Source organism: Ixodes scapularis, unplaced genomic scaffold (genome assembly GCF_016920785.2).
Source record: "Ixodes scapularis isolate PalLabHiFi unplaced genomic scaffold, ASM1692078v2 PGA_scaffold1__304_contigs__length_218370807, whole genome shotgun sequence".
NCBI lineage: Eukaryota > Metazoa > Arthropoda > Arachnida > Ixodida > Ixodidae > Ixodes > Ixodes scapularis.
In genome coordinates this window covers 193,404,237-193,424,778 of record NW_024609846.1, presented here as the reverse complement: position 1 = coordinate 193,424,778, position 20,542 = coordinate 193,404,237, and the positions used below count along the sequence as shown (strand labels likewise).

Sequence of the window (20,542 nt, the reverse complement as noted above, 5' to 3'; positions counted from 1 at the left end):
TCCAATACACAAACTTTCGCTTTTCTTCGGAGCCACCGAGACGAATGTCAAGCGGGTACTAATGTATTCCCACTTGAGACTTTTATGCACAGCACATTTCCGAACCCATTTCGCAAAACGTACTATATTTGGTTTACCATTTAAAATAGTATATTTAGGTAAAAACATTACAAAAGGAAATTGCCGTCTATACTTGCCGAAAATAAACTCCATAAAATCCCCCATGTGTCTGAAACAAAAATCCTAAATTTTATGTAACATTTGTTCGCCTTCCACTGTTGATATTTTTATTTACTTCAACATTACTTATGTCATAGTATTACTTTGGGGTTCATGTTTTGAATCTTTCGGCACTCTCCAGTATTCGTACGTGGTCACCGCACACCACAACCCACTGCACAGGAAGCAGGAGGCTCCAAGGAACGTGAACATGGTGACGTACGATCCAAGTTTGTCTCTGAAGTAACCTGTAAAATAAAAGGAAAATGCAAAGCACACTATCAGCGCATTTGAGGGGATTGACATCAGTGTCGACGGTATAGACCGTGACACCTTGATGAAACGTACCGACAAGCGCCGGTCTGCTGAGCAGGACCCACCCGCCGAAGAACGTCATCCAGCCCGACGAGAGAGCAATCCATTCAGATCCCAGGTAATCCTTGATGATGTTGGTGAAGAGCACCACGGTACTACCGGCAACGCACGCGAACACAAGCATGACGACCATGAGGGCGGTTGTTCCTTTTAAATGCGCTAACCCCACCAGGAGCGTCGCTAGGAGGAAGTATTCGATCACCATCATCTTGTTCCTAGATAGATAGCCGTGGTCCGTAATCCATCCTGAACAAAGCCTTCCTACAAGGTCGCCCACGGCGACGACGTTCAGGAGAACCACCGCTGTTCTTTCGGGCACGCCCTGGTCAAGAGCGAAGTCCATAATGACGCTTAGTACCGTTGTGTTGCAGTATCCGACAACAATGTTCGAGACACCGATCACGTAGAACATGGGTTGCTTGAACACGAACGATGCCTTGGCTACAACGGACATCGCATCTCCCATGATATCCTCCGTGTCTTGGAGATGATTGGGTGCATTGTTTATTTTGCAGGACTCGTAGCACAACTCTTGCTTTGGCTGATCGCCGTTGGATCGAATTGTGATTAGCTCGATGTTGCAGGCAGTAGAGTCCGTGCAACGATCACGCATCAGCAGAAGAAATGGCAGAGCGTTAAGGACAACGCCAGAAAAAATTAAAAAGCTCCCGTGAAGCCCGTACTCTTTGTAGCTCCAGTTGAAAAGAGGAATGAAAGCAAAGGACCCGATGGCTGGTCCAGTGTACAGGATGCCGATCGCTGTTGTCACGTGACGATCGAAGTAGCTTGCCACAAGAGGAGATGTGAGTGTGTAGTGGAAGCTCATGCAGATGCCTGTAATAAAGCAAAGAAAATAAACAAAGCATATCTTATAGAAAAGGTCGTCTCTTTCCCGCAATGCTTTGGCAAAAGGAGCGGTAACACAAACTTTATTGCGCGTTTCTTCCTGGTGACGTTGCACATAGATACTTGCTACGCATTTTATGCCTCAACGGTGTGAACATTGTTGTGTGCTACGTCTCTGAATGAAAGCACTGCCAAATCTTGCACACCATCATGGTACGCTAAGTTCGCGTCTTTTGCGGTTGCACAGTCCAAATTTTTCCCGCTACATCGCGCTCCCTGTATCCTCCGAAGCATGTATTCGTTCTCGTCGCTATCGATTTCTGCACGCACTCGCACACACGTCCGAACACGCTCGATCAGCATATCATAGACCAGGTTGTGGTATGACCGCTAGTCATCGGGCTCTCCACTCTTCGTATATCGCGTGCAAATCCACTCGTTCATTTGGCTGCTACGCTGTCTACCAAGCATAAATGCAACAGTTATTCGCGATAATAAGTTGGCGTAAGTCTTCATAACGTCATCCAGTCCTTATCAACGTCTTCTGTCCTGCGACCCACCGAAATATGCAATATTTATAATAGCTTGTTGAGTCGGGACCTTCCCGACTCCACACGCTTTTGCATTTTACTGCATAAACACAGTTAACGCTAAAGATAGATTTGACTGGTAATATGGTCAGAGTAAATTAGCCGGTGTAATTAACCATAAATAAATGGAACAAAAAGCACATACCAGCAGGTATGACAGATCCCTGATCATATCAAATCAAAAATCAAATCAATCACCAAAGTGAGCCTTTTTGTTAGAGCGCAGTTTGTCAAAACGAGGGCGGACTTTGGTCACCGTAACTCTTTGTTCCAGCTCAATGTTAAGCTGTGACATGTAAGTTTTTCATCTTCGCAAACGCAGGAAAGTGAACATCAAATTATTCAAGTTCTAGGGCTGCTTCGTATCATCGCACTGAACCTGCCACGATCTTTATTGGGTCGCGACCCACAGTTTTGACAAACAATGATGTAGCCAATCGTAGTTGAACGTTACTATCTGAACTTCACTCAATATACGATTTAACTATAGGCACTGTATTCTGTAGTTAAGAGGCGTATGTGAGACCCACAGGAATTTCTTAAAGGGTACTGAAACGAAATTCTTTAGCCTCTTTTATTGTCTAAATGTTAACCATATTCTGGCCATATCACAGAGACGACAATTGCTTGCTCGAAAAGACACCAAAACATTAATCAAAACTAAAAACCCGAATGTCGCCATGTCACACTCGCGCACACGCGGCAAGCTGCGTGCGCGTTATTCTTGTTGAACTTGGCCGAACCTGATGTTTCTTCTCTCCCGCGTCTATTTACATCCTGCGGGGATCGGGGAGCGGGCATCACGAACCGCCACGTTCTAACGCGTTTACGTCACCAAGCGGCAAAGCTCACAACCACGGAAGTTTCCATGTAACCTTGCCAGTAAAGAAAAACTTGACCTAGAAGGTGCTGAAGGCGCCGGCCTTTTGGAACTAAAAACAGCCATCCGTTCAAAATATGAACGTGCGCTTGTCATTCACAGATTTCGTTGGTCGTGTTTAACTTATCCCTGAAGATGAGAGGTATATTGCAATGTTTATTTCAGTATACCTTAAATTCCTTGACGTACTATTTAAGAAATTTCCAGTTGTGTAGAGGTCCGTCATAGTTTTCTGTGAAGTTTTGACGAAATGTTCAAGAATTTCCGAAGGGTCTTAAGCATCCGTAATAGCATCATTCTAAGCGGCATGTGGGGCCTGTCACAACCTTTTCCCGGGAAAGTATGTGCCCCATCAACATAGTTTTTGATGTGTCTGTGAGTTGTGCCACGGCTTTTCTCATGCAAAGTATGTGACCAATAAAAATAGTTTTAGTGGGTCTGGGGGAGATTACTACATTTTAATGAAATAATTAATGCTCAATTCTCTATATCTCTTTTAAGAGTGAATAAATCTTAGTGTTTTCGTGTTGCCAATGTATTCATTGGCAACACGGAACTAATACACTCCCCCTCGTGAAATATGTTAGAACGAACGTATTTGAGGGTAATAAACTTGAACTTTGACTTAAGATGACGTGACCTTTCAGGGTATACGAGTATGCGTCGGTGAAGCCGCTTGGCCAGTTTGAATCGGGCAGCCGCTACGACGGTCGCTCAATGTCGTCTTCCCTTCCCACACGTGAAATATATTTCCAGCAGCAGCTTAGTGTGTGGATAAAGTTAATTTCTTAATGTCCGGTTTTTTTCGCCTATTGGTTCGTCCTGCTTTCGCAGTGAGCGAAAAATATGCTCGTGATAACACCGTGGCCATGCTCACGATTTTCTCAATGGCGACCGGCTTTATTTTCGTGTTCGTGGTCTTCTTAAATTGTTTTACTGATAGTGTGTGTATGCATGGTCCACCCCTCAGTCTTAAAATTTAACACCCGTATACATCAAAAATTGTCCCCGCAACATGATGAGTATCTCGAAACATATTTTGGGGGACAACGAACTCGGTTGCCGTTATTTGGCCTGGTTGCCTAGCAGCACCTACTTGCACCCAGGTTTGAGTCACACACGTTGGTTTGTATTATTTTTCTAAGTTTCAACATTAGGCGAAACTGAATGTCTAAACTAGACTTCTAATGACATCGTAAACAGCTGCTAATTGGATTTTGTGTTCCACAGTTATTTTGGAAGTCTAAACATTTCAAGGGCTGAGATTGTCTGAAAGGTTGAAAGGCCTGACGGGTTGAAAGGGTTGAGGGGCAGAGTCTGCCATTACATATCAGTCCTGAAGGATTTTTTTGTTACTAGAGTTCCCCGATCGTCTTGTGGGCACCGGCATTTTGTTGGTTAGTGCTGAGCGGGTGCGATTACCGACAGTTAAGAGTTGCGAATGCAAATGTTGGTGCTTTAAACGGTGTCATAAAACTCGGGTGACGTAACGCTATCTCGAGGTCTGTTTCAATCTTATTGGAGGACGTAAAAGCATTTTCTGCTGGTTGAGATAAACCTTGATACAACTGGCAACTGATTTTAAGCACCATAATGACTGAAGTGCGATAACTCTGAGGCGTAGCTTATTCAGTTGCCCTTAGCCTAAGGTTATGAGAAGGGTTCCGTGGTTTCGTTAAATACCGATCAAACCTGAAAGGAACCGCCTTTGGGAAAATCGGGGAAAACCGATAAGCCCAAGCTGTACTTGAAAAGCAAAAAACCCAAGCTGTACTTGAAAAGCAAAAAAACTCAAGCTCCAGGGGTAGACACGTTTTGTCTAGATATATATGTTCTGTTGACTCTGAACGCGGCCTCTTATAAACTCTCCAAGTTTTCGTGTTCCTTCATAACAAAATCATCGTATCTCGTTTTCTGTTCTTTATTGGTACGCGGACGTTTTCCAAATATGTTCGTGTTGCATTTCTTTAACATAATAAGTCCTGATAAATCCTCATTTTTCACTGTCAGCAAATATTAGTATCGAAAAAAAAACCGACTCTCGGGGAGAAAATGAAACACGAAACACCTCGCGAAATTTGAATAAAAATTGACCCCGTGAACACGTAACCCTAGTTACGAGAATTCTAGTTACGACCTCGAGTCGCCGGGACGTTCATACATCGTGTGAAACTTGACAACTAGCTTGGCACGCGGTCTGCGAAGCACGGGTGTGCCGGTGACTTGAGGGACAATCACGTAGTACAGAACGGACAAGAGCGTTGCGTCACTATACGGCATGACTCGTGATCGGTCAGTGACACGCCCCTTCTGGCCAAACCCTGACGTAGTATTCCTGTGAAGCTCTTCAGTCACTAGAATGCAAAACCGAAACCCGCCACCTGCCAACCACATATAACAGATCCTGTTAAAAATGGCCCTCCAGAAAAAAAGTTTTCAATTGTGTTTGTACTAACTTGGTTGCGAAGTTAGCTTTTTTTTTATAAATCATATAGGAACACTTAAATGTCGGTTTTAGTTTAGATGGGAACTGATAAGGCACATATCTTGGTGATGCTATTTGGTTTACCATTTGTTTTTACATAACAACGCAAAAAAACACTGGGCTGATGTTCTCGTGACAGCACTTTCTCTTCACGTCCGTTTATTTTATTCTAGAATAACATAAGTCCTTAGTTATCTTTCCAATAAAACCAGGAGAGATCTATTAATTTCGAAACAATTAATAAAAGTAAGGTGAATCTAAATATTTCTTAACAATATCTGAGAGCAAGGTAGAATAGTCATCTATGAAACAATAAACGTAACCAACATGAAGGCAAGAATGCACACTGCACGGCATCGTTTGTATTAAGTTTACTTCTACACTTCGCTGCGGCAATACTTGAGAACACAGAACGCATCTACTAAATTACTGCCATGCTACTTTCTATTGTGCGAAAAATAAATTTTATGCCGAACGCAGTAAAGCTATATGCACCGCGGAGGGCTTTGTTGTCATGCAATTTTACCAATTGTACATTTTCATATGGCATAGCTTACCTGCTATAACTTTTTGTAATTCGTTCGTTCATTTTCTACTTATAAATACAATAATGAACATTTAAACCCACTTATTTTTCTGGCTCTTGTGAGACTAGACTTTTAATGAATAAAGGGTTCAATTGTTTTCAAATCATTTAGGAATTCGCTTACTCCCAATACCAAATTTAATTAAAATTCTGTGGCTATAAACTTATTTTAAGATCCCAATTAGTGTGGTAACTGCTGATGGTAGAAAATATAAAATTGAAACGGCTGCGAAGTAAGTTTAGCGTGTTGCTATAACCTACTTTAGTTAAGTGATTATTTTAAGCATTACTGATGTGACCTATTATTGGAGATGGATTAATTAACCGAAATTGCTGTTACATTACACTGAAAATTATATTAAAAATCTTGCTCTAAGTCAGTGATAATACCGTTAGAGCACAATGGTAAAATTGTAGCTAGCATCCCTGGAAATATTCACAATTTCTCACCTTGTATCGCACCAAGCCAAATCGAGATTTCCAAAATACTGCTGGCGAACTGGCACATTGCAACAGCAGCAAACCCAAGTAAAGTCGCCCAGATGCAAAGGGTTCGCATAGTGAAATAGTGTACGAGGAGTCCAGCGACAGGACCTGAAAATGCACAAAGGCTTCATTATTGCAAAACCTATGTTAATAGCCTTGGATGCCTTGCATTTGTATGTTGGTGCCGGCCTAAAAGAGTCAAAAGCCTTATTGACAATTTTGTCGAATTTCGCATTAAACACCAAAGCTACGAAACGTCGTGTTACTTAACGTAAGGAGGCAATATACAGATCAAAAATAAAGTCAAAATCATGCCTTTTTTATTTGGTAGAAACACTTGTTAGTATAATGCAGAGCTTATCCAGGCATGGTTCCTAACATTTGCAAAAACCTCTTAAAGATTACGTCTAACTCTCTCGCTAACGTGAGTAGGCAATTTAAAATATTATCAAAGGGTTAATTTAAAAAAGAAAAGAAAAAGCCATTGAAAAAAAAACGACAACACTGACATTCAATACATCAGTGCCAACAAATGCTATTGCCTGTGACTAGTGCTTGTTGAAACTGAAATATAGCAGGAAAAAGTGTTAGTGCACTCTAGTTTTTTTATGTCATAAGTTATTAATATAAAACATTATAAACAGTGATTTGTAGTGTCCTCTGGCCCCACTTTATGATCGTTAACAAATCGTCATGCTAACACCACCAGACCGCGCGATTGCACTCCTAAACGTATAAGTTTTTTTTAGAATTTAGGGCTCAATTTATATATATTTCTTTCTAAGATTACCATGCCTCTCAACATGAATGTTGATAAATTGCTACGCACATTTTGAACTTTTTCAACTTATTAGACTGTTCAGTGCAAATCACAAAACTTGAAGAAATCTGGTGCATCTACTTTCTCACAAAGCACTTTGGGGAGTCAATCGTTGCGACTTTAATCTCGGAGAGGTAGGCGAATGACGATGCCGACGTTATGTTGAATAGTTCATTTGAAATTGAACACGCGTGTCAGGGGGGTCATTTTGATTTGCCTAAAACAAATTATATACTATAGCCTCATACTATAGCCTCATATTCGCAATCAACAAAAACCCTTTTAAGAGTTTTGTGGAAATAATATTTTTCTCTATAAAACGTTTGAAGAGGAACAAGGTGAAATGGTACATTTAGGTTGCTTAATTTTTGTGCCCAGTTCTGTCGGTTCCTAGAAATAGGTTGAAAGAATACACTCACTGTACTTTTTCTTGTAAATGCAGTATGCATAGACAATGTTTCGTTTAAACTTCCGCGCTTTGGTATACTTGACGACCGAAATACAAAAGGCTAAACATTGCACCCTCAACCTTTCGGTGACATATTTGGAACCTTATATATTGACATTCAATATATATATTGCTTATTAGCTACTATAATCCTTTAGGTTTACACATGTTCTATCGGCTGCCGCTACATTATGTTTCTTTTGACAATAATTTGTATAACAATTTAAATTTTCGTAACAAAACTAACTTTAGTTATATTTCGACCCGCGGTTTAAGATATAATCGCTCTATAGCTCCCAATAATGCTCACGTTCCTTGGACCTAACCAAAGTTCCCTTTTTTGTATTTTCGGTGGAATTGCTCAAAAACAGAAACATTCACCCGCATCAGAATTCTGAAGAAGTTTCAAAAGATGGCTTTGCTGCTAGGTGCTTTAGCCTTAAAATGTTAAGTGTTTCAGACACAACGGAAAGTGGCGACGGGGAGGGGCAAGGCGAGAAAGTTGTGCGGACGAGCCCCCATTAGGAAAAAATAGCTGTCCCTATGCGTCCGCTGTTCTAACGCCAAGGGCTAGGCATGTTTCTTTTTTTGCTTTTGATGAGAAGAGGGGGGAGGTAGTTCTAACTAAGACACTTGAGTCGGGCTGCACATTTTTGTTTATCTCAGCTAGTATATATAGTAATTCTTTATCATCTCGTCTGTATTCCCTCTGCTGTAAAAAAAACAACTGAGAAGAGATCTTCAACCGGTAGTCTTTGTATTACGGCTATCATTCCAGTCCCCCCCCCCCTTGAGCATTTGGAAGGTGCTTGTCTGCAGTTTTATAAATGACTATAATATCTTTCACAAATTTGAACATATCTCCTTAGGATTGTCGATATAAATTGAAGATATACCGAAATGGAAGTGAACGTTTTCGCTCTGTGAAAAAGCACCTCGACGTGGATCTGCTGAGGTCAGTCTTGCCCCCTTACGGCGCTGGTGCAATGAGTTATACTAACGTGCTTTGGCCAAAATTGCTTCGCAAGCCTGGCTGAAACATTTGCATGCTGCCAGTAAGTGGACCTCAAGTTTGTGCCTAAGTGTAATTTCCAAGCATGACATGCCCAGGTACGTTAAAGAAGCAATTCCTGGCGGCAGATTAAACACGACTCCACGGAGAATCCTGTCGGCGTATAAAAAAAATCCCTAACAGTCGGAGCTGAAAAGAAAGTAAGAGAAACTAGAGGCCGCGTTCAGGTGACATTTTGTTTTACGAAACTAACCATTACGTCTTACACAAAACCAAACAAGTGATACTTCCCGCTTATTGCTTATGCTTCGCGTGTGATAAGTTGTGGCTCAATGTACGTAAACATTTTGTAACATCACTGCTCAGACGGGAGAAATGCCAGCTTCAGATACTCATTTCTGTCAGCATTACGGTAATTCCCGATTAATTCCCTAAGCATTATACTACCTGCTGTAACTTGGTTAAAATCCGCGCACAAAGAGACGAGTACAAACGAGGAAGGAACACAAAACACAGATAGGCACACACTCAAAACTCTGGTGTATTAAGTGAAGAAAAGGAAGATGACGCACAATTTTTCAGCGGACAACGGTATTCGGGGGTAAACAGTTCAGTTGCAGTCAAATGATCGCAAGAAGGCAACTTCTTTTTCGCTCAAAGCTATCGACGTCTGACTAACGCAGCGATCGGCCAGGCTCAAGATGGTGAACGCCTCGAGCACCTCGCGCGTTTGCTTTTCTTTAAAGCGGCCAATGATTGATGTTTTTTCTGGGGATGGCGTGCACGTACAGGTCATACAATGCACCGAAAGGTGACCTCCTACAGTGGATGTTAAAGAAAGTTTGTGCTCTCGTAGCCGGTCATTCAGACACCGTCCCGTCTGTCCAACATAGCATCTCCCACAGGAAAGAGGAAGGCTATATACAACGCCCGATGGACAGGGAACATAAGGTCGCACATGTTAGTGGCAGGTGTGTTTTTATAAATGTTCCTCTTTCTCACGAACCTTAGAACACATTGGTCGCATTTCTAGGGGCTGATAATACTGCAGGCACACCATAACTACTTGCCACTTGTTTTAAATTATGTGATAAACTTTCGTAACAAAATTAATTTCAGCCATATCTTAACCCACGTGGTAAAGATGTAATCCTTCTATAGCTCCCAATGATGTTCACTTGCTTTGGACCTAATCAAAGTACCCTTTTGTTGTATTTTCGGTGGAACTGCTCAAAAACAGAAACATTCACTCATATCGGAATTTTGAAGTAGTTTCAAAAGATGGCTTTGCTGCTAGGTGCTTTAGCCTTAAAATTTTAAGTGTTTCGGACACGACGGAAAGTGGCGGCGGAGAGGGGCAAGGCGAGAAAGTTGTGCGGATGAGCCCCCTTTAGGAAAAGATGTGCGCTATTTTTTGTGCGCGACTTTTAACCAAGTTCAACGTTTACCAACTCGCCCAGCTAACTACTTTACTACCTGCTGTAAAAATGGGCACAACTCCAGATTTACTTCAGTACATAAAAACTTGTGAACTTTTACCGTACGGGGAAGGTGAACCTCTAGGTATTGGACTTGGCCACTGAAGAGTGCAGAAAGATAATCTGCAGTGTTTCATTCGAATTCCAAATATGAGACATGTCGTGAAAGTAATTAAGAATTGTAACCTACTTAAAATCCGTCTATAGGGCCCACCAAGTTTTTTCAAATGTTTTGACTTACCTTCCGAAAATGTTTAAGGGGTTTGAGGTGTTTGCCGAAGTTTTCTAAGGGGCCTGGCGTACCTCTTCAGAATTCCTCAAGGGTGTACAAGAACCGTGACAGTTTTTGAGGGGTCTACGGGGTCTTTCTTAATCCTTTTCGTAAAACCACAGCCCCCATCAAAGTCGTATAAACGGGTCTGTGGGAAAGATCACGCGACCCTTCAGGATATGTACGTCGGAGAGGCCGCTTGGCCGTTTCGTATCGGGCGTCCGCGACGAGCGTTTGAAATTGAGGAGTCGTTTCCCTGTACCTATTTGCTGTGTCTGTGTGTTCTGTGTATGGATTTCACGGGCTGGACTAGACAGCGAGAGAGCTGCCGTTTTCCAGACGCTCAAGAACACCCAATCCTTGCCCACGAGAGAGAGAGAAGGTGCGCGACAAAAATGAAAGGGTGACTTTTTGTTGCTAGTTTGAAGATACCGATACCCTGTTTTAGTCAGTCCAAATACAGCCTTCGTAAGAAGCTGGTCGTTCTGTTTTTCCTTCGACAACGAGCGTAAACTAAATGCGCAAGAATCGAGTGGGCGCTTGGTGTTGGCATCCCATCCCATGCGTAGGCCTATCATCTAGAGCAGCTGGGTGTGCGGATCAAGAAGTCTCTCGGTGCCCTGTTTCCCTGGCCTCTTCGTCCGTCCGACTTCAGGAGCATCCAACGATCAAAAAAGACGCCGGACACGCCACCACGGCGCCACCATGGGACGACCCCGTGACTGCGCTCAGGATTTCTCAACGGCGGCGGATGTGAGCTGCGTCTTCGTGGTTTTCGCTAAACGGTGCTACTTACAATGTTTATCTGTGCGTGCGGTGCACCTGCTCGGTTTTATTCGTTGAGCTACTGTACATTTCGTGAATTGGGCCTGCGGAATTGTGAGTACCTTGAAATATATTTTTTTGTGACAAAGAACTCATGTGTCCCTATTTAGTCTGATCGCCTTTGTCTACACCTGTTTGCGCTCGGGTTTGAGTAAACGTGGTTCTTATCGTCTTGTTCTTTTACAATGTTTATGTACAACCCAATGTGCAAAATAAATGTTAAATGACCTTCTAAGCTGCCTTTTTTGGTCTACGATCCACAGTCCTTTTCGCGTCTCCGGGGCTAAAGGGCTGAGAGAGTCTGAAAGGCTAAAGGGCTTGAAGGGCTGAAGGGAGAAAGTGGCTTGAACGGCCTGAAGGGTTTGATGGGCTAAAGAGGTTCAAATCGCTGGAAGGTTCCACAACATATCAAGGCTCAAGTGTTATTCTCAAGAGGAAAGAGGAGAGTCGTAATCAGGATATACATATTAATGTATGTTTGGAATATCTGCCTGATGCTTTGGAATGCCAAAACAGAAATTACAACAATTTTTTCACTCCGTCTAGAATGAATGAAGATCAGCTGAAAGCAAGCAGTGTTCCTGCGCGTGCTATATCAATGTCTTTTTTTTTTGGTACTAACTCAAAAATAAATTTCAAAGCAAAAACTGTTCTCCATGAGCGTTTTACAACTCTAACCCTATCGGATTCGTGTTCAGATGTTTCATAAGGGACGTTCATTCTGATATATCTTATTTTTATGTTAGTAATCCTATGGAGACTCGACCAAATCTGTGAACGTTAGACCAGTCACTGTTAAAACTGGACAAAAGTAAGTTCGAGTATAAAATGTTGGAGCAGCTAGGGGACTGTAATGCTGGCGACACCACCAGGTCTATTTTTTTGTTTTAGATATCATCTGGTTTTAACAACCGTTAAGATTGAGTCGGTGAGTTCTTTGAATAGAAGCGAACATGACAAACCGAAGAGCACGAGCAACAGTAAGGGTAACAATTATGGTATATAATAAACTGGTATAAAAGACATGTGTGTTAATTCTAATAATTATAGTAATTGTAATATTGCTAATAACAATAACAATAATATTAATAAGAGTAATAAAATAATAATGATAAAATATAATATTAATTTTAAATAAAACAATAATATGAACAAAAATAATAATAATAATAATACAAAACGCATGAACGGCCAGTAACGCCATAAAGCAGAAGAGTACGTACTGGGAGACACTTTTTTCCCAATGGCAGCACGTACACATAACCCTCTCTCTAAACCCATCTCCACCGCCATTTTCAAAAAGACGACAGATCATGGGCGCGAAGCAAGTGGCTACGACTCAAGCACTTATCAAATCTCAGGCAAGCTACCCTTGATTTACTGGTAGGTTCCATAAGATCCGGGTTCCATCACCCCGTCTATAGAGGGTTACTCGTCCAACGCAGGCAATTCTTTGATAAAAATACATGTTTTAGTTCACTCACTCAGTTACGCTTTCACCTCCGAAACCCGTCCGACCCCCTACCTTTAGCATTTTAAGGCTAAAAGACCTTGTAGTAAAGCCAACTTGCGATACTACCCTTTGGCCGATTCGGGTACATGTATCTGTGTTTAATCACTTCTACAGAAGTCGCAACAAGGAGGGGGAAGTTCAACTATGGGCTGAAAATATTTAACATCATCGGGTACAATAAAAAAATAAAAAAAGTAATTGCCTTTTAACTAAAACTAGTTTGCGTCATTGGTAAATTTATGTTTGATGAAATATAGACACATAAATTGTTTCATTAAAATAAATTATACAAAGCGGCTCCAGTCAATAGCACTTGTATAAGCCTACACGAATTAGTGTTTTAAGTGTAAAATATATGATGAATTATAAGATACAAGGCTACAAATATCTCACCAAAACGTCAAAGATGCGATGTATGGCTTTTTTATACTTCTGGCATAAAACATGCCAAAGCACTTTCGTCTAAAGACAAAAATAGATTATGCGTCATACATTGGTATTAAAAAGCTCACTGTCAGTGTTTTTGTCTTGCCTATTTATAACAACCGACATAACTGGGTACAGCAATCAAGCAACCCAGATGTAACACCTAGCCTTGCTCAGCGTCAAACATTTTGTAAAAAAAAAAAAAAAAAAAAAGCATTTTTCTAATAAACTTTAGAAAAGTGCGCTTGTTCATTGCAAAGAAGGGGTTTTGATACTTAACTTATCTTAAGCAAGTCTAAATACGTACCTAGACATCCGTGCTCGAGTTCAAATTAACGAAGGTATCGGGGTTAAACGTTAATATAACCGTCTATGTTGAAACCCTGAGCATGAAAGAATATCATGCTCAGTGCTAGAGGGCACACTTTATAGATTTGTTCACGGTACAACCAGGTGATGCAGCTGTTAAAATACCGCTTCATGTAAAAAAAAAAAAGAAACACGAAGTCACTTAATACGGGTCTGCTCACCTGTCATGCATGAGGAGACGCTGAAGAGAGACACGGGCCAAGACGCTTGTTCCCTAGACATGTGAAACTCGTCCAGAAAGGCCACGTACATGACGCCCGAACAGCGGAAGGTCCAGGTGATGCAGCTCATGACCGCACTGCCGGCCAGAGCCACGAGCCAGCTGCGTGGCTCGTCGGGGCCGCAGACGTAGCACTGGGACCCGCGAACCATCCGTACGCCTCTGTCTGCGAAAATACGGCTCGTAAAAATCCAAATAGTGGAGCCGGGTGTCAAGGGAAGAACGCGAAAAACGTTATGCCATACAGGTCGTCTGTGGCTTGATATAATACTTTCAAGCCAGTCCATAGTAGCTATGAAAGTCAATTTGAGATTATTCTGCATTTGCTCTCATACACGAGTTATATTATCTCTCGACCTGTCAGAGGTAAAGCAATTCAACCTAAACATTGCGCTTTTTTATTAGTTTAGACCGCAGCCTTTTTCAGAGTCAGAAGCTACTCAAAAGGTGTCTGGACAACTGTCGCTGCTCATTTGATCCACAACAATACGTCTGTATTAAAAGGTACAAACAGCCCCATTGCTGATTCCTTTTCGCTAAAATATTCCGGTGCGCAGACTCACAAAACCTTTGAACCTTTCTGAAGCTGAGTCGTGTGCGTTTTTTTTTTTTTTTATTATTTTATTTGTAGTAAACTTCCCCAACGTATTTATTGAAATAATCATTATTCTTACAATTTCAAAGCGTCTTTTGCCGCTGGCTTTAGTCGTGCCATTATGGGTGACGATGTTGATATTCCGTTTTATTTTAAGGACGAGCGAATACATTCCTCTGAATTAAACACTTTTTGAATATGAAGACGAAACAAGTTTAAAGCATAACTTATTGGGAGAGTCTGCCGCGCACGTATGTTCACTAAGTACGTTAGCTGTAATAAAGTTTGACCTCCCCCTTTACCAGTTTACTTAGGAATACCACAAGCAACCGAGCTAGGGCCTCTTTTATTCTTTATTTATAACAAATTATATAGCAAAAGGTTTCCTTCCTTTGTTCAAGTTTAATTGTTCGCAGACGACCGTACTGTATTTTCCTAAGTGGCTGCAGTTCAGGACCAGGAAATTCTCAACCTGTCCCTGGAAGAAATCTTCTCGTGCAGTAAGAAATGGGGTACAGTAAATAATGTTTATAGAACAGACTTTTCCAGTATTACAAATAAGAATATAATCTTACTCTTCCGCTATTTTATAGGAGGCATTAAACTTAATAAAGTAGAATAATTTAAGTACTTAGGAGTTATTTTAGCTAATACCCTACGCTGCAATTGTCCTGTTGATTATATATGCGCCAAGGCTTAGCATATGTTAGGCTTTCTTAGAAGGCACCTTAAACATGCAAATAGAGATGTTAATTAGCTGCATATAAATGTTATGTACATACGATATAGGAATATGTGAGGTGCGTATGGGACACATACAGGAAGCCGCAGGTCGCGCAAATAGAACGCATACATAATCTGGCATTTCGGTTTCCTTTTTCTGAGGACAGAAGCACTGAAGCGGTTATGCAATAAGAAATAAAGTGCGTCTTGACTGTTTAGAAAAAAAGAAGGAAAGTGCGTAGAATAAAGTCATTATATTCTATGGCCAATGGCTTGACGAAGATTAATCCTGAAATGTACATTTTACATTCAGCATCGCGCTCTAAAAGGACGAGCAATACTAAAGTGATTTTACCCTACCTGTACAGAAATTATGTATTTAGATGCTCTTAATTTTTGTTTTCGCCGAGCTATTATTGAGTGGAACGCTCTTGACCTTGATATCTTGATCATGCGTGGGCAGCTATAACCTGCCTGCGCTCGCTTCAGGCGGTAAGTTCGGGATTGAATTTGTTTTGTGTATGTTGTATTTTCCCCTTTTTTGTAGACCGAAGGTCCACGATATTTTAAATTAATAAATGAAAGACAAGACAGCATGCTCGAGCTGAAAGCATATGTAAAATTATATTGGTGCATTTCTCATCATACAATGTATACAGAGATTCGTATCTATGCTACCTATGATATATTTTTGCTCTCTGGAACTTAACTCAAGCGAGCACTTAGGAAAGGCCGAGATGAATCGAGTGAGAGAGGCATCTGATATAATGTAACATATACATTTCAAAAATTTCTCGTTGATGCGCTAGGTTAAAAAAAAAAAGCGAAAGGCATGTTCGAGAATAAAATAAATTAATATTAAAGACGTGGATAATTTCGCCATACAGCAATGTTATTTGTATCAGTAATTATTTCCCTCCATGGCGTGTCTTTGTGTAGTCGAGCGCCCGTATCTTGCCTTGTATTTTTCTAAAGAAATCAGGAATATTAAAAATAGTTTCCCCTGGTGTTTCGGGAAATAATATATTTATTAAATAATTAAAATAGGTTTGTGCTTTATTGTTTTCTGAGAAAAAAAGTACATGAAAATGGTATGTTTCTTGAGTAATGAAAAAGTTCAAATGCTTTCTTTTTTTTATTTGAGACAATCACTTTTTCAATTATGCTAAAATCATGTATCTTGCAAAACATATGTATGTGCCTCACTGAAAATGCTATGTACACTTCAAGCACCAGGTGTCTGTATATTAAAATACTATAGTTTGTATATTTATTCTGCACAAGTACAGACTGATGGCCAGCTTTAATTTTGAAAACAAAAATTAGATAGCGGAGCTCCTCTCAGAAAGTTATCAAGCTCTGCCTGAATTGCAAGCAGTAAGGACATTTTGTTACATTCTTTCCGCAGCCCCTTACGCAAAACATTCTTAAACTCCAACCTCCAAGTTAAGCTGTAGCAAACGTTGCGACCTTATTTGAAATGATCCGTCTGGATCATAAGGCTCTGTAGGGAGTCACCAGTTGTGCAGCGATCGAACTGCGAGTCATCACCGGACCATAAACTTTTTGCAGACTTCATGGAAACCCGTCAGGTCACTGCGACCCTGGATTCGGGTTTTACAAAAGTTTCGTGAAGGAAACCGTTTGCCAAGGAGATCATCTGGCACCTTTCAAATCTTCCCTTAAACGAGGTGTGGTAAATGTGCAGCCACTTTAAAATATTAGAGGAGTGAGTGTCGAAGTTATATTGGACGAAGAGTCATGCCGACGGACTTCTGAGGTTGCTACGCACTTGGAAGAGGAGCTGTCCTGCTCGGAGAAGGCCTTTTACGCTTGTCAATGGCATTTATCGACTGGAATGCCAACCGTTTCTTTATTCGAACTAAAAAAAACACTCAAGTTATATGCGACAACTACACAAGTGATACCGCCCCTCTTAATGGAGGGGATTGAAGTGAAGTTGAGATTCCCTACCAGCAGGGCAAGCAGCGAGGCCCACTACATATCTACGTGACAATCTCTAAAGCAGCCATGAAGGCACACATTGGATCTACAGCGTACATTCATCAAGGCAAGAACAAGTGTTTTTTAAACTTTTGGCGATAAACTCATCTCTGAAGTCATTCATATCCCTGCGAAGGCTTCCTTGGGCATAGGGAAAAAAACTAGCAGCTGCCGAAACAATTGAATTATTTTATCTGAAGGAGAATCACTCCTCCAATGTTCCAGTTTTTGGGATCTAGAGAACCTGGAGGATACTGCAGTTCGCAAAGAAATCCAGCGAATAACAGTGCATGGTATGAGCTTTAATGTGGAAGCTTCAATGAATGCTAAGGAGCTAGAATACCGTTCTAGTTTTGATGCAGACACTGCACAGCTCAGGTCTTGTAAAGTAGAGAAGCAGTCTATTAAAGCTGGTGATGCAAAACCAATAGCCCAGTACTCAAGACGGAGTTCACCTGCTCAAAAAGATCGGGTAAAGTCAATCAGAAAAAAATTTATGCTTTAAAAAATAACCCAAACCTCTAAAATCTCTTGGACATCACCTCGTGTTCTGGTTAAAAAAACGACAAATGGACAAGAATTTTTGGACATTATTTGAACCTTAATGCAGTTACCGAAAACGTCATAAACTTTCTACCGAGAATTGGTAATACTTTTAAGGCATTAAATGGACGCAGGTACTTTTCGACGTTGGACCTTTTTTAAGGGTTCTATCACATAGAGATGGACCAATGGGACACTCGTAAGACTGCTTCTGATACGCAGTATGGTCTGCATAAATTACTAAAAGTGCAATTAGGGTTGAAACTCCTGCGACGTGTCAGCGAACTGTAGACGCCTTAACAGCGTTGCAAGCGTTGCCTAAGAAAAAGTAACAAAATACGTTACTCGTTGGCGGCAAATAAAAGGAACACGTTATCGACCTACGCTAACTCATGCTAAAAGGAACGCGTTACTCTTTTTAATTGTGTATTAAAGCGTTTTACTCCTTTGACGTCACAGATATGCCTTAGAGCCATATTTAAAAAAAAACATCATCTCATGTGGAAGTTAACATAATTACCTTATCGTTTTTACGGTCCCACCTAAATACTCACGAAAAAACGCTAATAAAACACCTGGAAACACGAAAAATATGAAGTGTAAGTTTTCTACGTCTTGTGAAGAATATGCAAGGAGTAACGTAACTACGTCACACGTCACTCGAAATAAGTCACGTAAGCACGTTACCCGTTACCGTTTTGAAAATGTAACGAGTACTTTACCACGTTACCGGAAAAAGTAATGCGTGACCGGTAGCGCCGTTACTTGCAACGCATTACCTCCAACACTGCCTATGACCTAAAGTACTGGAACTCACTAGTCTACATGGATGACTGCATTGTCTACAGTACTACTCTTCAGGGGCACCTCCGACAACTTAGTGAAGTTTCCGCACGTTTCAAGGCAGCATATCTCAAATTCAAGCCACCGACGTGCCATCTTTTTGCACCATAGTGGCCTAACATGGTCATATTTTCCTCCAGGAAGGCATTGCACCAAAGCCAGAAGAACTTCACACCTTAAAGCTATTTTGTGTTCCTCAAACCGTGGCTCTAGTTCACTCGTTCCTGAAATTGACATCATATTTCCAAAATTTCATTTGGAACCACAGCGCCATTTCAACTTCCCCTAAGAGGGCTCTTAAAAAAAAGTGAAGCCTTCATGTGGGGTGCCCCACGAGGGCACGCCTACGTGGATTGAAATTTGCGCTGTGTGCGCCTACTGTCTTCAATCATGTTTCCAAAGATTCCAGATAAGGCTTCCAGGTCCACACTGATGCTTCCAGAGTCGGCCTCGGGGCCCTACTCGTTCAGCAATGTAGGTTTAGAAAGAGTTATATACGTAAAGACAGGAGACGGGACGCCGCTTCGGTGACTGCGAAGCGAGAGCGCTGGCCTACGGATCCCAATGTGGCGAGTTCGAATCCCGGCCGAGGTGCCCGCAATCTGACGGAGGCTTATTGCGGAGGAGGCGCCGCGTAACCGAACTTTCGGTTGCACGTCCAAAGATCCCCAGGTGGTCCAAATTAATCCTCAGTCCTCCGCTGGGGCGTGCCAGATGCCCGTCGTTGGTTTGGCACGTAAAAAACCCCAAATTTGACCTTTAGGGGAAGGGACAACACAAAAATGTGTTGTCGCGTCCCCAGTCTTTACGTATATAACTCTTTCTAAACCTACATCATTACCAGCGCGCTCACTAACAAGTCCTCCAGGAAGGTGACGCCGGAGACTACACGCCAGTTATGTACCTTAGCCATTCTTTTCATAAAGCAGGAGTGAACTACACCTAAACTGAACTCGAAGCTCTTGCGGTTAAGTGGCCCTTGGAGACGTTACGTCCTTACGTGATGGGCAGGAAGCTTTAGTTCCTAAGGGATTATCACGCGCTCTGCTGGTTTCTTTGCTAAACGAGGGAAACCAGTGCTTGGTGCGATGGTATCTTCCACTGCATGAATTCAACTAGGAATTTTTGTGCAATACTGGCTCGTGATGTCCGGTACTCCAAGTCACATCTGCTAAAAAACAAATGAACGGACTGGCACTTAAAACGTCTATGCAGTCAGAAATCCAGACTTAAGCACCGCACGGATTGTTGTGTGGAAATATCATAAACATTTTCCAGAAAAAGGCTGGTGCAAAGAAACAGCAAAAAAGAGCGTCTAGAAAGTTCGTGATTTTAGCAACTTATTATACAAAAGGGATACGAGACTAGCTCTCGAACATTATCTTCTATGCTTGTCGAATACAAAGCACGTTGAAATACCGCCCGAATTTTATTGAGGGCAGTTTGGAGCGCATCACAGTAAATATTTCCGCCTTCGACTGTACCTGGATATACATATGGAAATAAACCAACTAGCTCAGCTTCAAGCCGCCACACATTACTGACTAACCGCCTCCACGACCAGTTGGGATAAATAAGTAACTGCTATATATTGGCTATTAAAAGGATCCTTTTCATCAAAGTAGCCTGCCCCTGAACACTATATTTAACACAAATTGAAAGTCATAAAAATCAAGGACCTTTTTTTAATTTTTATGGAATATTACTCGCGCACTCGACAAACTGTTCAAACAACATACATGATGAGTCAACCTCGGAATTCAGAAAGCAAGTGCCTCCTGAAGGGTGTGGCAACACAAGTTTTGCAAACCTTCTTTAGAAAAAGAACACACCAATTCCTGATTTATCGCCTTCGGTAACAGTTTGAAAACAGAGATGAGGCTTTTATAATAGCTTCAGGCTGAACTTTGAGCATCAAAAGACCATTCGAATAAAAAATGGGAATATAATTGTGCATATTTTAGTTGTGTAGGACCAAACAGAAG

At 41.4% G+C, this 20,542-nt stretch overlaps 1 protein-coding gene across 2 annotated transcripts in view; it reads right to left on the bottom strand.

Moving 5' to 3' along the window:
• Positions 1-263: 263 nt before the first annotated feature.
• The window catches only part of LOC115314824 (monocarboxylate transporter 13), a 38,037-nt gene continuing 17,758 nt past the window's right edge, over positions 264-20,542 (bottom strand). For both annotated transcript variants that reach the window (XM_029973920.3, XM_040502123.1), the window contains 4 exons: positions 13,791-14,015; positions 6,432-6,575; positions 568-1,428; positions 264-467 (listed from right to left, as the gene is read on the bottom strand). In XM_029973920.3, the coding sequence (XP_029829780.2) occupies positions 307-467; positions 568-1,428; positions 6,432-6,575; positions 13,791-14,001 (1,377 nt within the window). In that variant the 5' untranslated portion in view covers positions 14,002-14,015 and the 3' untranslated portion in view covers positions 264-306. The remainder of the gene's footprint in view (positions 468-567; positions 1,429-6,431; positions 6,576-13,790; positions 14,016-20,542) is intronic.